Source organism: Anser cygnoides, chromosome 7, assembly GCF_040182565.1.
Source record: "Anser cygnoides isolate HZ-2024a breed goose chromosome 7, Taihu_goose_T2T_genome, whole genome shotgun sequence".
Taxonomy (NCBI): domain Eukaryota; kingdom Metazoa; phylum Chordata; class Aves; order Anseriformes; family Anatidae; genus Anser; species Anser cygnoides.
The window spans coordinates 3,284,272-3,300,093 of NC_089879.1; the positions used below are offsets into that span (position 1 = coordinate 3,284,272).

A 15,822-nucleotide genomic window follows, 5' to 3' on the forward strand; every position below is an offset into this window, starting at 1 on the left:
TGAGCCACATAATATGAAAAGTTGTTTAGAGAGAATGAAGTCTGAGCTCAGAGATCTTGGCACAGACCTGGTGCAGTGAAGCAGTCTGATTGGAGGGGAGCAGGAGCGATCTGAAAGTGAAGAACAGCATGTGAATTAAGCCAAATAATTAAGTGATTTAAGCATTAATCTGGCCAACCCTCCGAGTTCATTCAGAGAAGCAAAATACATATCATTGCTTCTCTGGAGATTGTTGCATTGTCAAGGATTCAGCTTAGCCAGGATATTTAGACCTACCCTTTACTTGTATATAAAAAAAAAATCTTAAATTTCTCATTGTCTGAATCTGATTGTATCTTTTTGTCTTTCAGTAAGTTTCATTTAGTTGCAATTACTCTGGCTTCAAAATCTTGAAATCAAATAAATTAATGAAAATGGAAAATCAGAACTCTTTCCTAATTAAGAACTGAGCTTTTCAAGGAATATGAAAGGATCTAATTTAGAGAAAGATGTTTGGAGAGCATGAAATGTGGCTTGAAGGAGATACATGTGCATTTAATATAACTTACTGAGCACAGCCAGATTTATATTGACGGGAGACAAAAAGCATCTGAAATCCTCTTTCAGTGATAGAATAATTTATGAGCTTTCTTGGAGCGTTTGGAGTTGACTTTCAGTTCAGTGAAATGGGTGGCCATTCCAGTTTGGTTCTTGGTGGACAAAACTGCTGCAGTATTTTGTGTCAGTTCTTTCTGTGCTAGGTAGCTGAACTGTGGAAATACTGGGAGGGATCTGACTGTGCTTTTTGTTTCTGCTCTTCAACGGCTTTGCAAACCTGTATGAGGACAGAAAAACCTCCATCCTGAGACCGTCTGAGTTGCAGAGTGCTCTGAGGATGCCGATGGCACTGAAGGGTTGCAAAGAGTGCTCAGGTAGCTCAGATAATGTCCATTATGGGTGCAATTCAGAATGGACTTAATTGTCTATTGACTCTGAAACACACTTCTCTTGATCTGCCAATTCCCCAACATACACAAATACATTGTGCCTGCAGCACCCACGTGTAATATTTGCAGCTCATCCCTCCTCAGCATTCCAGACAACTGCTGTGGAAAACATTTTCAGAAATAATCTAGATGATGTGTCATTTCTTATCAGAAGTAATTATCATGGTAATTCTTTTCCCCACCGTGGCTAGGTGTTAAATCTAGTTGTGGGTTCCCCACAAATGTATGCTGCAATAATTACGTGTGCAGAAGGAGAGATGTTTCTGAAGAGGTTCAGGTTTGCTGTTCAGTTCCAGGTCTGTTAGAGCACAGTGGATGTGTGGGTGGTAAAACTGAGAGCTATTAGATGGGAATACTCACAGAAAGTGTGGCAGGACAACAGGAGTAAGGTGCATAAAATATAATTACAATGACATGTAGTCTCTGACAGAGTCCACATGCTTGACCCTGATTTCTGAGCAAGGCAGAAGACCATAATGTTATAATCGAGTATCTGCTAAAAGGAGGTCACAGTCCCCATTGTCCTTACAGAAAGGAGGAATTTTACTTTTAAAACTACGCGTGGTGGAACAATCTACTAAGCCCAAATGGGATGTACTAAATCTACATGGCATAGTCCTCAAAGAAGTTCATGTACATTTAAAATTGGCAAATATCAACAGCTGTTCATTCACATTATAATTACCCAAATTGCAAAGGACTGTCTGCAACAAGTTCTGTTTAGTAACTCAGACTACCCAGACCCACTGCAATTGCTTTCTAGCTGCCAGCTCTATTAAGTTTTGTTTTGTAACAGTTTACTACAGAACAGACATGTTTGTTTTCTCTGCACAGCCTTCCACAAAGCATTGTTTAAGCAGCACATAATGTATTCCAACAATGAGGTACTTTTTGCTCCCATCTGTTTGATAGCAAAATGAACAGTTGTGATTCGTACGTATAGTGTAAATACTGTATAATGACTATGGGTTTACTTTGAGCAAAGTCCAGGTTATTGCATTCCTGTGCCAGGTTTTAGTCCCTCTTTGAGTTAGCAAGAGACTTCCGATGCTGGGGCTGATCTTTTCAGGTGCTAAACCTACCTGTAACAGAGCAACCCATCAGTGACCAGGGTGGTGGTAATAGGCTGCCACGAGCAGCCCTGACAGCACAGCAGGTGCCAGGAGGATCAGATGCCGTGTGCTTTTCATACCTTTGAGGCCGTGTGGTGTCTAGTCTTTTCCAACTTGAGGGCAACATGGATACTCCCCCAGAGGTTTACAGGGCTGTGGATATTGCCATTTTATTCTTCTAGGGTAACACAGTAAGGAAAAACAGCGGAGAGAAGGACTTATTTTTAACCAGCCTCTTATCCTTCTCCTTTTTTTTTTTACCATTAAAAAGACCTTTATATTTACAGTTCTTTCAGAAAGCTAAAATCTGCACAGATGCAATCAGCCTCCTGCCAGCGTGATGGAGAGCAGACAGGGCAGGGGCTCTCCAGCCATCTCAGTGAGCGTGTGGCAATAGCAAACTCCACACCTCTCCATCAGACTCACATTAAAAATCACTTCTCAGGACCTGTTTCCAAGCTGGGGATCGACCAGCTGTATTGGGTAGAAAGTCCTTTGCTTCATGAAGTCAGGTCTTCACCTGGATGACAAAATTTGGTGGCATCAGGTAGCTTTATGGAGATTGTCCTTCAAAGGGGTGGCAGGCAGCACCCTAGGTAGAGGTCTGTTTGGGATAAAGTGCAATAAATGAGAGCTGGCTAAAAGCACGTCTGTTATTTAATTTTTGTCTTTAATAGCTGTTCTTAATACAAAATTGAGTTCGCAGTTTGGTGCAGTCATCTCTATTCAGTCAAAAACACATGTTGTTTCCTTTTCCTTTCTTCCTTCCTTTGTGAATCGTGAATCTAATGAATCGCCTGCTTCCAGATGCTGAGCAGACTCCTTGCAGGTCATCAGGCATGCAGGGAAGTGTAATAAATACATGCTGAATGTTGGTTTGTGTTGGTTTGCATCCATCCTGCTGCAAAGATACAGGAAGGGCTTCAATACTTTGCATTGGCTGGTTTGTGTTACAACACGCCACCTTCTCCCAAACCACATCCTGAGGCCAAGGATAGCGTAGCTCGCTCCTGACCAGCTTTTTCAGAGTATTGGCAACACCAGCTCCATTGTCATAATTCACTAATGTTTGTTCTCTGAACTTGTTTTTAGGAATCTTTGAAAGATTGTTTTCAAATTTTGTCCTGAAAATCGAGCATTGATTTTGACCTGTTCTTAACCATTAACTATTCTTCTTCTTAGTTCAGCAGATAATTGGATAACTATTTTAAAAGCCAAGGCAGGCCCATTTGCTCTGTTTAGTTGTAATTACATAGAAAGAACACATTTGATCTTTTTTTTCTTTTTAACACATAAACTGTGTAGTTACTGTTAATCCCTGTGTTGCTGGCCATATGCACTTAAATATGTTTTAGCACAACTTCCGTGCTTGATAAAGCAAATATGGTGCAAACGTTGAACTCAGTTTCATGCCTGACTTTCTACTGACACCAAATAAATTCATGGCATAACAAGTCAGCCTCAGAAGATGCAGATTTCTTTAAAACATCAAACTGGTTATTTTGGATTTCCTCTTGGAATATTTGATCCGTAATGTTATGACATTCTGAACATGTTTTAGTTAGGTTATTCTTTAATTTAAAAAAAAGAAGAAAAAAAAGAAAGTAAATCAGGAATACTCGCGAAAAGGCTGTAGCTAAATTGTAAGCAAGCTTTCCTTTTCCCAGAGCAGTCATTGGCTTTGTATTTCTGCATGGAAACCAGGAAACTGTGTGCTAGAGCTGTGCAGTTTTATTGATTTCGGTCTGGCACAATTAACTTCTCAGTTTCCTCTTTCTTGAGCGTTATTTGCTTGAATTTTTAACTCTGCACAGGGATGCTGGGACACCAACAGTGAGCAGGAATCTGTTAATTTAAAAAGCCTTTTATAGAGATTTGTAAGAGATTTGTCAGATGTTGCCAAATAAACTGATGGCCAGAGGCTGGGACTCAGTGGTATAGAAGCAGTGCACCTCATTCTTTTTTTTTTTTTTTTTAATTTTAATTGAAAATCTTTTTAGTCTGTGAAGGGAATTTGGGTCATTCCCAAGGCTGTCCTACAGCTCCTGTTTTATGCACATCACGTGAGCTCCATGTTTGTGGAACTCCTCGGAGTTCTCTATTCCTGTAGGGAAGCTTGTAAGAGAAGAGGCAGAAGAGCCTTTGCCCTGTCCCTGCCTTGGGACCTCATGTGCGATGGTTTCTGCTGGTTTCTGCTGTGCCTGTGGTGTGCAGCTATCCACATGCAGCTGGCTGGCAACGTAGGAAGCAGGAACAAGAAGAAGGTGGAAAAGAGTGACTACCACCAAGAAACAGGTTGAGTTGCTCTACAAGAAAGAAAAAGAAAAAAAAGTAAAAAAGAAAAAAAAAATAGAGGTTCAGATTAGAAACTGTGTCTTCCAGACAGAAGGAGCTTGCATCTGTTTGTATTGCCAGCAAGAAAACAAACAGTAGATCATTCTATTTTCGAAGAGTCAGTGCATCTGAGAGCTGGGAACAAACCTGGAAGTCCTTTGGTTTTGTGCATTCCTGGAGTGGCTCAGCCAATTTGTTAAGGGGCTGTGATTCTTTGCTACTCCAGTAAAAAAATAGATCTGCCGCAAAACCCTCTGTTCTCTTTGTTACTACTCATTATATACAGCCACAGGGATACATGCTTGTCATTTGACAGTAAGGAAAGCACAGCTGAGTTCACTGCCCTGAGGAGCTTGCAAGACAATATGAATTAAATGTTTATACTTTTCATGTCTGCATGAAATATCACTTGATTTTGGAGGTGTTTGCAAGAAACACAGCCTCTTGTGTTCACTCCTAAACTAAAGCCAAAAGAAAAGAAATAAATATTCATCAATTTAAAAGCAATGCATAAAATTTATTGTATTCTTTGTCACTTGTAATTATCTTGAATGTATATACTTTGTAGACAGCTTGCACTGCAGATTATTGGATTGAATTCCAGTTATCATGGTAAGATTCCCCAGATAGCTTTATTTCTTATAGATTTTCCAGCTTTTTCCTCTTCGTGTACTACAGATAGTGGAGGGGTAATATCAGCTCAAGGATATAATACCTGTAAGCACACCTTTTAGATTGTGGAGGCACCAACACAAAACATCAGTGTGCAACAAATAAGGGACAAAAAGATATTTTCATGTAGATAGCACAAAATGGCATAGATTTTATCCCTCCTGGAGATAATGTACTCTTTTCTCAGTTACACAATTTCTAATTCTTGATGCTAGCTATTCAGACACAAGAAAAAACACCTAGCTTTGTATGGCATGTAGCTATCTGATGCATCTCAAATGTCCATGACTTCCAGAGCGATGTTTAAGAGATAGCGTAAACTTATGACCCTCGCAGTATTGTTTTTGTTTGGTTTTATTTGTTTGTTTGTTTTAGTCTGTGTGTGTTTCGTTTTTTTGTATGTGTGTGTTGGAATTTATCTTTTCAGAAATGTAGAGGATAAAGTAAATATGGTCATATCTTCGGAGTAATTCTTGATGCTTTTTGCTCAATTTAAGACTCCCTGGATTAAAAATTACCTTCAAATTTTCCCCTGGTGGAATACTTTGGCTATCACATCATCTGCTCTTGTTTGACCTGTGTCAGTAGTGGGGGAAATCAGTGGGGGAAATCAAAACTGCAACAGTCCTCACTGACTGTCTTCAGCCAGCGATGAGTGGGTAATTTCTACATGAATAAGCTATGTGTAGCGTTTAATCCTAAATACGTACTGAAGTTCTAGAAGCGCATTCTGGTTTCTCTGCACTTTGAAGACATCTCTTCCCTATTCCTCTGTTTTCATAAACAAATGTTGATTTGCTTCTGCATCCAGTTGCCTTGTATAACACTGTGTTAAACCACCATTCGTGACTATATACATGGCAGAGCTGGGCTGCCTTCGTGGTAGCTAGTCAGAACAAATCATCCTCACCTCTTGTATCTTCATGTATCCTATGGGAAAAGTGTACTTGGGCTGCTAAGGTCTGCTACATCAATGCAAGCTTTGGGCAAGGCTGGCGTGGCTTCCAAAGTCTCTTCTCTTGTGCTTGTCCCTGACAATGTGATTTCTTTACTTTGAACTAAATCCCAGACAAGTAATTATTAAATGTGACATTTTATGAGTTTTGCTGTGTTTTTATTTTTGGTCCACGTTGGATGTTAGGAAGCTTGGTGCATACAACGAATTGCAGTTTATAGTTTTTAAAAAATTAGAAGGCTTTTCCTCACAATCTTGCCCATCTCAACCCATTTCAAGCTAGGAATGTCCCACCAGTGAGGTGTGAGGATAATTCATGCAGTCTGTGGCCTGATATGTCACAGGCACTTCACAGATGTAGGTCAACTTGATGGCACATGCAAAGTCAGCCCTGTTGCAAGGTTGGCTTTAGTGAAGCTAGTAGCAGTTCTGGAGGGAGTGGAAACCACTTTGTTGGATTAAACAAATTTGTCTGTTTCAATCTACCATGCAAGGATATTACTGAAAACTTAATTTGAAACCAGAGAAACAAAATAATCCCTTTTGGTTCTATTTCTTGTGCGGATCCTTATTCTCAAATACTGGATTTGGATATCTGAAACAGCTGAAAATGCATTTGGCTTTCCAAATGAATTAATGCTTCTGTTTTGAGCTTATTTACAGTCTTTCTCTTGTCTTTAGATATCTCCTTTTATTTCTATCATGTAGTTGCTAGAATATTTTTTTTCTTTAAACTTTTATGTGCTGGTCTAACTCATATATCTTAATCCAATAAAATCCTTTATGGAGAGGAAGGTGTAAAAAACATATGCACTAGGACTGTCTGCTTCATCGGTTCTCCCTCTCTTCAGATGTAATAAGAAATGACTCAAAATATTCTATCCCAATCTCAACAGTCAGTATCAAGGGAAAAGCTAACAGCACTGCAACGTGATTACAGTGCGTGCCAAATCCACAGCCCAAAGGAAGAGATGATCCAGCAGTGATTAAGACTTTTTCCTAGATTACTGTGCAGAAAAATATGCTCAGTGACAACTACTTTGTATTGAAATTCCAGAATGGGCATCCCACCAAGGTGAACAAATCTACTCCAAATGGATAGCTACTAGTATTTCAGACATAGAAAACTGTGTGTGTGTGTGTGTCTGTTTGTGTGTGTGTATGTGGCTATTATATCAATATTATTAGAAAGTACTCCACGAAAGTATGAGACTTTCAAGATCTGCTGCTGAGGCTCTGTCTTGGTATTTGTGTTGATGTGATAAACCATGAGCAACTAAGGGAAATATATATGTATGTATATATATGTATATATATATAGAATTGCTGGTTTTGAGCTACTATTGCAATGTCCTGATGCCTTCATGGGAAGGAAGTTGCCTATCTGCTCACCACTGCGTTTAGGGAGCGCGTCTTTAAAATACTTTGTGTCGTACGTAGACAAAGACAGGAGTTTGAAAACTTGTTCACTTTTCACGTTGGTGGAAAGTGGCAGAAGGGGTGAGTGAAGCACAAAACCAGTTGAGGTGCAAGAGCTAGGCTCAGCTGGAGGGTTTAGCTGTTTCCCGTAGCAGAGTGCAGGTGTCCCAGCCCAGAGGTGACTGCGGTACAGCTGGGCTGCCCGCACCCTCTCCAGGCTCACAGGGGAAGCCCTCAGTCCCCAAACCATCCTTTCTTTTCTCTTTCTAATTAAAGATCTGGAGATCAACGTGAATTAAGTGGGAGGGTGGGAGCACTTAAAAGTACTTGAAAGCGTGTATTAATTAAACTACCTTTTCTTGTGCATATTGATTTTAGTTCTGTTGTGGGAAAACGAACAAACAACGGTGACTCAGAAACAGCCTACTGTCTCACCAGGTTCCAGTTGTTCCAGAAAGCCTGTACTCATTTATTATGTGCTTTATCAGAGAGAGTTCTTGCTTGGCTTTAACTAAAAGTTAATCAATTATTATTTCACTAATTTCAGAATATTATCGCTATGACCAAACTAACATCCCTTAGCAAGCAAGCAAACAAGGAACAATTTAATGGGTGAAATACCTTTTTTTTTTTTTCATTGTCAAATTTTGATGGGGATTTTGAAAGTAAATGCTCTAAATAAGAGGAGAAAGTGATGGAGAGTACTACTTCAGTTATCCTGAGGTCAGTTTTACCTCTTAGGATATCAAGGAACAGTTTGTGTGCATTGATGAGGTACTCCACAAATACGTTGTGAAAAAAAAAAGAGCAAATTGAAGTTAGAGTAGAAAGAACTAAAAAAAGGAAATCAGTAGAGAAAAGAAAGGTCAAAACATTCACAATTATTTATTATTATGGTGTAAATAATTATGGTATTTGTTGTGATGTTAAAAGAATATGGTGTAAATGGTTCCATAAGGTTCACTTTAACTTCTGTCAGGTTTGATAATTTTAAAGCAATCATATGTGGAATAAGTTTTGGTATCAATATGGAAATTATTTTTTCTGATTCTTAAGAAAGTCTTATAGCAAGCTGTTCTTTATAAAAGTTTCTGAGCAGAAGAGTCTGTGTACTCACGACGTGCTTTTTTATCATTCTAAACAAAAAATATAAAACAGCTATCTAATATCAGTGTTTACAGTAATTGCCATTTCATCTTGCAATTCAGTTTCGAAAATATTGATTGTAAGGAGAGAGTACTACAGTGTTTCATGAGACTTGAAATGAGTTTTTAAGGTCTTGTAGCAGAACCGCGTAAATACTTTAATGGAGAGCTCACCAGTACTGTTGGGAAAAAATAAAAAATAAAATAAAATTCATTTTTTTCATTAATTTCACAAGTGTATACTTTAGCAAGGAAAAAAAAAAAAACACTTTCTGAATGATTTTTGCTTTTCTTTCACATTAGAAATGTATCATTTTAAGTGCCTATGTTTCCAAATACCATAGCACCTGAGCAGTCTGTAATTTTTACTGTATTTATGCTTACGACTACCATCCAGAATAGGAAAACGTATAGTTTCATCTCTTCCCAGATGGCATAAAAGAAAATGAGCCACTTGCTTGAAAAATATTTCTATGATAAATCAGGGATCTAAACCAGGGTCTCCTGCAAAACAGTCCAGCATCCTAACTGGAGACATTATTGTGTTCAATAACGAGTAGTTTCAGCTTTAGGAATTCTCTGAGAGATAGTTTTTGTCTTGTAGAAGTCTGCTTTATACTGCAGCTGCTTTTTTAACTTTACAACTTAGCAACATCAACTGACTGTCAAATAAGTACCAGTGAGAATTCATGAATAAACATGGTTATCATTTACATACTAACAGAGGGCCTTTAGCTGAAAGGAACCCATTTGTGCTCCTGCAATATATTAATTATTTACTGTGTTATATTGTAATTAATTGTATTTTACTCTCTCAAAACTCTCTAGTATGTATATCTTACAGGGTTTGGAACCACTGCACTAATATTAAAGTGGTAATCAACATTGTCTCTAAATATTCATGCCAATAAATGACTCCCATGTGTTTGCTGAATGCCAAGGATAGGCTGAAGCTTTTATTTAGCATTCTAGTGGGATCTAGTTCCTACAAAGTTCACATAGATGCAGAATTTCAATATTGTTGCTATTTTGCATGGGGAGAGGGAAACATGTCTGAATTTGCACGAGCAGTGGGGCAGGACACTGAGAAGAAAGCAATGGTATCTCAGTCACAATTTGCACTTAATAATGCCTGAGAGCACCGGGGAGTTGTCAGCTATTTTTTATTATAACAAAATTACAATGTTGTTTAGTCTACGACAGTCTCCTCATAATTTCACTTTTTAATAAACATTTACAATTTTCCAAATCATTTAAAAATTCTTGCATTGTATGGGTGGGGTGCTCTGACCGTCACACAGCCAAGGCTGCATCACGGCACCGCTGCAGCAATCACACATTCAGACACATTTCCCAATAAATCAATTAAATACAATACCCCTAAAGATTAGACTGCCTCAGTTTGGCAATTGGCTGGCATAAATCTTCAGAAAAGTGTATTGAGCGTGCAGAGGAACAACTGATTTATTGAGCTACTGTCAGAATTTCAAAACAAGGAAATACTGTCTCGCAACCCTGTAAGTTTGTTTAATGAAATGTGAGTTAAGTGTAAACGGTTTTAGAGTACATGTGAGTGCAGGCTTCTGGATTAAGAGTAGCTAGCAGATTGTAAACTGTGCTTTCCCGTTTGGTGCTCTAAGAGCCCGTATAGGTGCTCTGCCCCTCCTGCAGTGTTTAAGCCCCCGCCCCCTCCCACTTCCAGGACTGAATGGATCACCACCGTGTGCAGACTTTTCTGATGCTTTTTCACAGCCCCCAAAGTAGTGAATTCACCTTTAGATACCTGAGATGAAAAAGAACTTGTTTTACCGTCAGGGGAAGAGCAATGTGAAGATTGCACAGAGTCGTGTCGGTGCTGAAAATGCAATCCAGATGCCCTGACCCCTGCTCCATGCCGGAGTGCGGGATTTCTGTGCGCTCTGCTCTTGATGTCTTGTTTAGAAATTTCTCTTGCATGCTTGTATGTGTACAAATACTTTGTCTATTGTTCTCACAGAGATTCTTGATAATATTGTTAGCCATATTTCTGATTGTTCCAACACCAATTCTTTTTCTAGCTAAATCTTATTTTATTTTTTTTTCTTATGAAACAACATGTGTTAAAATATGTAGCTGTTTATAGGGAACAAGTAGTTCAGCATGACGAAACTTGATGTTTAGTTTCCATGATGGTCTTAGATCTGCATCGCATGTGGGGTCCTTCCTGCACGCAAATATTTAACATGCTCAGCCCTAAGGGAAGAACTATTTCTGTTAGAGCCACCCTGCTGACTGTGGCCACAGCACTGCAGGTCTGCTCTGAGGGCAGAGGCACCAGCTTCCAGCATGGCGAGCAGAGACTGGAAATGGTCATGCAAAGCGCAAACCTGATTACCCTGCTCTCAGTTCAAAAAATCCTACAGCAAGACTGGACGTTAGTAAGAGATTATATTAGTGTTTAATCTCATTGTACTATTATACGGAGAGGAAAAAGAGAAAATTCATAACTGTATCAGGTATCTCGTGGGAATGATGTGGACTTCATTGCTATGCTGATCTTCAAGACATGCTCTGGTGTGGAAAGATGCAAGGTCTCGAGATGCTCTGTTGCACACCACGCTGTCCCAAGGACAGCAGCGTGAAGCCCCGCGTGTTCGCACTGTGCCAGGCGGGGCCAGATTCTGCATCTGGTGTGCCCAGATCCCTGGCTGAGAGAGGTGCTGGCTCTGGTTTTAGACTCATCCGACTCCGTTCTCCTTTTGCAGAATCACCCAGCCCTGCTGCAGGTGGTGGTACAAGCTGAAGGAAAACATCTGGTCATCCAGCTGGAGAGAAACGAGTGAGTACCCTTGGTGCACGTTCACTTTGTACCGGCATTCTTAGGGAGGGGTGGTAATGTTAAAACTGAAGGGTTAAATGTAACCTGGGGGCACGTTTGCTACTGGGCCCTTACAGAACATGCCTCTCCCTACCTGGAGTGTTGTGTTCCAGTTTGATTGTAGGCATTTGCATTCTGCTAAGAAAGCAAGGACCTGTATGTATGTCTGCATTTCTGTGGGGCTGAAAAGAGAAAAGCTGCCTTCGCTGCTTTCTTGTTGATCACTCTTCCTATTTGGTTTGCGTTTGTCCTCCTTTCCCACAGTAAGACTTTTATTTACAATAATGTGGAAAACGCTACAGTCTTTGGTACAGTTTTTGGAGGACTTATCCCTCCTGCTGGTGCCTGTGACCATGGTTCCCTTTGTGCAGTGGCTGTGGGTGTCTGCTCAGGGAGTATGAGTCAAGCAACGGGACCTAACCCCTGGTGGACTTTTAAATGGGAGCTCTGTGGGTTTGTTGGCAAGGGGCTGATGATGGGATGGATGTTCACGCTGCTCATGAGGCCCATGATCAAAGCAGAGCTTGAACACCTACTTGTGGGCTATAAATATTGCGTCTTCTTCCATGTGCTCTTGACAACTCGTGCTCGTGTGCAGAAGCTGTCAGTGATAGACACCAGGGGATGCTGCAGGGAGGGTCCATGGGACGGATAGCAGCGATGATCCTGTGAGCAGAAACCATACACCAGCATGAGAGCTGGACAGGGACCAGCCTAGTGGCTGCGGGCAGCATTCCCCCTTGGCTTTTTACAAAATGCTTTTTATTTCCAGTCATTTGGAGAAACCCTAACGTTACCCAGCTGTGATAGAATCCAGTTCACTCTATTATTCAACATTGGGACCAAATCGTGAGCTTTCTTCGCATTATTTTCAATGTTTCTTTATTGTTCCTATGCTATCCCTGAAAGGAATGTAGTTCCCCGATGCATAGGTTGCTCTGTTTGAGCAACTAAAAGGGGATTTAATTCATTTAGTAAACAGGAATTTAACTTTATATTCTCTTAATCTTTGTCAAAGGGTGTGCCTTCCTTCAGGAATGTGAAGTATGTAGCAATTGAGGAAACTATTTGCATTCCTGTCAGAGATTAAAAGAACATAAAACTGCTAATACAGGCCTTGCTGAACATACCAAACTCTCTTGTACCTGTAATAAAATCAGATTTAGAAAACTTTAAGATACAATCTCCATCTCTCTTAAAAACAGAGCTGACAGGACTATAAATTAACTCTCATGAGCATCTGTTTGACTAACCAGATTTGGAGAATTCCAAGCCCTGCTTCTTAAGAAATACTTAGTAATGGTTATTTTCTAGTTTACCTGTCTGTGGTGGGGCGTACACCAGAAGGTTTATGTTCTACAAGAGTTTTGTATGGTGATGACAACATTAGGTTCCTTGTCTTAACAGGATCTTCAACATACTTTTACGGTTGCAAAACACTAAAGTTAGCCTTGCCTGTGCTTAGGGTTTGTAGCATATGAGGCAGTTCACTGATCCCAAACCACAGAAAAAACGTCGCAGTTTTGCAAAATCCTTTTCCTCTTTTTTTTTTTTTTTTTCCGTTTAGCATTACTAACTTTTATTTTCAAGACAAATAATGGGCTGAGAGTTGCAAGCCAGTGCGGGTGTGTGCGCGGACCCATTGACAGCGTTGGGTGCTGGGTCATTGCCACCAAGAGGCGAGTGGCAACAGAGGAGGTGAGGGAAGGGAACAACGTCTTTTGTGACACTTCCACGCTGCAGCTCCTGCCTGTGAGTGTTTGAGGCTGCAGGGAGGACCAGCAGCTGTGCTTACAGACCCTGTGTCCTCCAGCCTGCCCCATCCTCCTGAGGTTGGCACAAACCAGCTCAGATATCTTGAAAGCCTTGCTGCTCAGCACTGGAATAGCCATTAAGCCAGCATGCTTCAAGTAGCAGCGTGCCAAACACAAACATATTTTCTTGAGTAGTAAGTGACAACAGATATGAAGCTCTGATACGTGCGCTGTTATTTTACTGCAGTTTCATGTAAAGCATGCTGTTCCTTGGAGGGTGGTAGGGGTGGAGGTGGACGGGACCCCTAAATTACATAATTTCTGCATTGGGTCATGCAAAAAAAAAAAAAAGAAAAAAAAAAGAAAACAACTGGATATGATTTTCCATACTTAGTAGAAACAGCTGCTTTGAGTAGCCTTGACATTAAAATCCATTTATCGAAAACCTTAGAGATTTTCCAAACCTTCAGTTATATTCAAAATATGATTCAGATGCATTAGGCAACCCCAAGTGGAGACTGATGCGTTAAACCATCTGTTATCTATGGAAATATTTAATGTCAGTTTGGTGTTTTTCTGATTTTTAGATTCAGCAAAATGTGTTTGTATTTATAGGGCAACATGTTATAGTTAGTTCTGAAGGGGTTGCTGGTACCTAAATTCACCACTTAAGGTTTAAAATCTTCTCTGTGTTTTCCAGCTGTAGTGTTTATTCATTAAATAATTTGGTGATTATTTTTCAGGTATTGCACATCTGTATTTGCAAAAACAAACTTATTTGCCTTGAATTTACTTTGTCGATTGTAGAAAACTGACTAGCAAGCTTATGTCGCAATGAACATTTCTTGCTATGATTTATTTGCAAAATATGATTGCACTCTTGAGAACCTTGAGCTCTGTAGTACCTTAAATGTTTTAGAAACACTTGTCATAGAGAGAGAGATTTCCAGAATCAGCAAATAATCTCTCAGCTGCAAAATAAACCACCCTTAGGAGCAGCTGGCTATACTGGTGTACATCACATCAGTAATACTGATGCACTTCTGTGGTGCAAGGGACAAAAATATATGCACATAGAAATTCCTTTAAGCAGCACGCGGATCTTAGAGGAAAGTTGTCTTAATACTGTGAATCAAAACCCCCATAAGATTAAATCTGAGTTGCAGAGTAGAACAGTATGTGACTACTTGGTGTTCGTCTTCAACTGGAAACATTTTACTCTGTCAGAAGTAGGTCTGAATACAGCAAAGCACTTAAGTATTCTTTTAACTTTAAACATATGAGTAATCCAGGTAAAGTCAGCGGAATTACTTATTTTCAAAGTTAATTTCATGCTTAAATGATTTGCTGACAAAGGTCATAATTATGGATGTCAAAGAAATATAACTTTGAACAGATGTTAGAGAGCTTTTTCAAATCCATGTACAGCGGAGCGAAGGGCAGTTAAAGATAAAAAGCTGAGATAAGTGGAGGGCACTCAAGGGACAGCAGGGAGGTAGGACAGCTTTGCCCTAAGGATGTCGGCATCAGCTTCTCATCTCAGGTGCTTCTTGGATGGTTTCGTTCTGGTGGGAATGTGTGCCCTGGTTGTAAGGGGCAATAGGTCTGGGGGGACAGATGGGAAGGCAAAGCTCGAGTGGTTCAGAGTAGCAGTTTACTATTTATTTCCACATAATCCCGTGTTCTTTTTGGTCAGGTTTAAAACACAACCTTTAACAAAACAATATAAAAAAGGGGGAAATATATGAGGTTAGATCGCTGCCTTTCCCCCAGTGAAAAAAATTCTATTTTTTTCAGGAGGCAAAAGCCACCCCAGGCCATGGCGTAAGTCTCCATCTTATTCTCTAAATCCCCTAAGATCCCAGGACCTCCAGAATTTGAGAGCATCTCTCACTGTCCCCTTTACATGCTCACCACTTCATGTCAACACCATAAGAAGGGTGTACTGGGACGTACTGGTCTAGCATCAAAGTCCACTTTGAAAGCTTGACCCCAGGCCAAAGGAGGTTCCAGTAGTATTCCCTTGGTTGCAAAAGCAGACAATAAGCATCTTCATGCACAGTGACCTGTTCCAGAAATCTTTTATTTTTTTTTCTTAAAAAAAAAAAGGAAAGAAATAAGTAGTTCTCTCTTCTTTTCTGTCTCTTCATTTCTGCCTGACCTTTCTGAATAGGAGGGCTGATTGGGGTGCAAGTGGCATTCTAGCTGCATTAATTTAGCAGGAAAACAACCCATTTCCATGGCCAAAGAAAGTAGCTGACAAAATCTGTTAATGAATTGACACACTTATATCCAATCAATGACTTGAAATACAGATAGAGAAAACAAATCTAAACAAACAAATGCCAACCAGAGAGGCAGGACCTCTCAGAACGTACTTGCTGTACTTGCTGCTGTAATTCCGTGCTGTAACTTAGCCAAAAAACAGTGACCCTTGAGTGTTTTATCTGCAAATGCTAGAGCCAGCAGCTGTACTGCAGCGTTTCAGTGCAAGCTGACAGTTGGGAATTCTCCTTAATTGACATAAAAGTTTCACTTTAATGGAAGTAACGATTTTTCCCTCCCATCCTGGCAGCAGTCAGAAGGTC

The 15,822-nt window shown here is 40.0% G+C and overlaps 1 protein-coding gene across 2 annotated transcripts in view; it reads left to right on the forward strand.

The window, feature by feature from the left end:
- ADAM12 (ADAM metallopeptidase domain 12) overlaps positions 1 to 15,822 on the forward strand; it is a 182,990-nt gene that overhangs the window by 34,671 nt on the left and 132,497 nt on the right. For both annotated transcript variants that reach the window (XM_013185841.3, XM_067000318.1), the window contains exon 3: positions 11,368 to 11,441. In XM_013185841.3, coding sequence (XP_013041295.2) covers positions 11,368 to 11,441 — 74 coding nt within the window. The remainder of the gene's footprint in view (positions 1 to 11,367; positions 11,442 to 15,822) is intronic.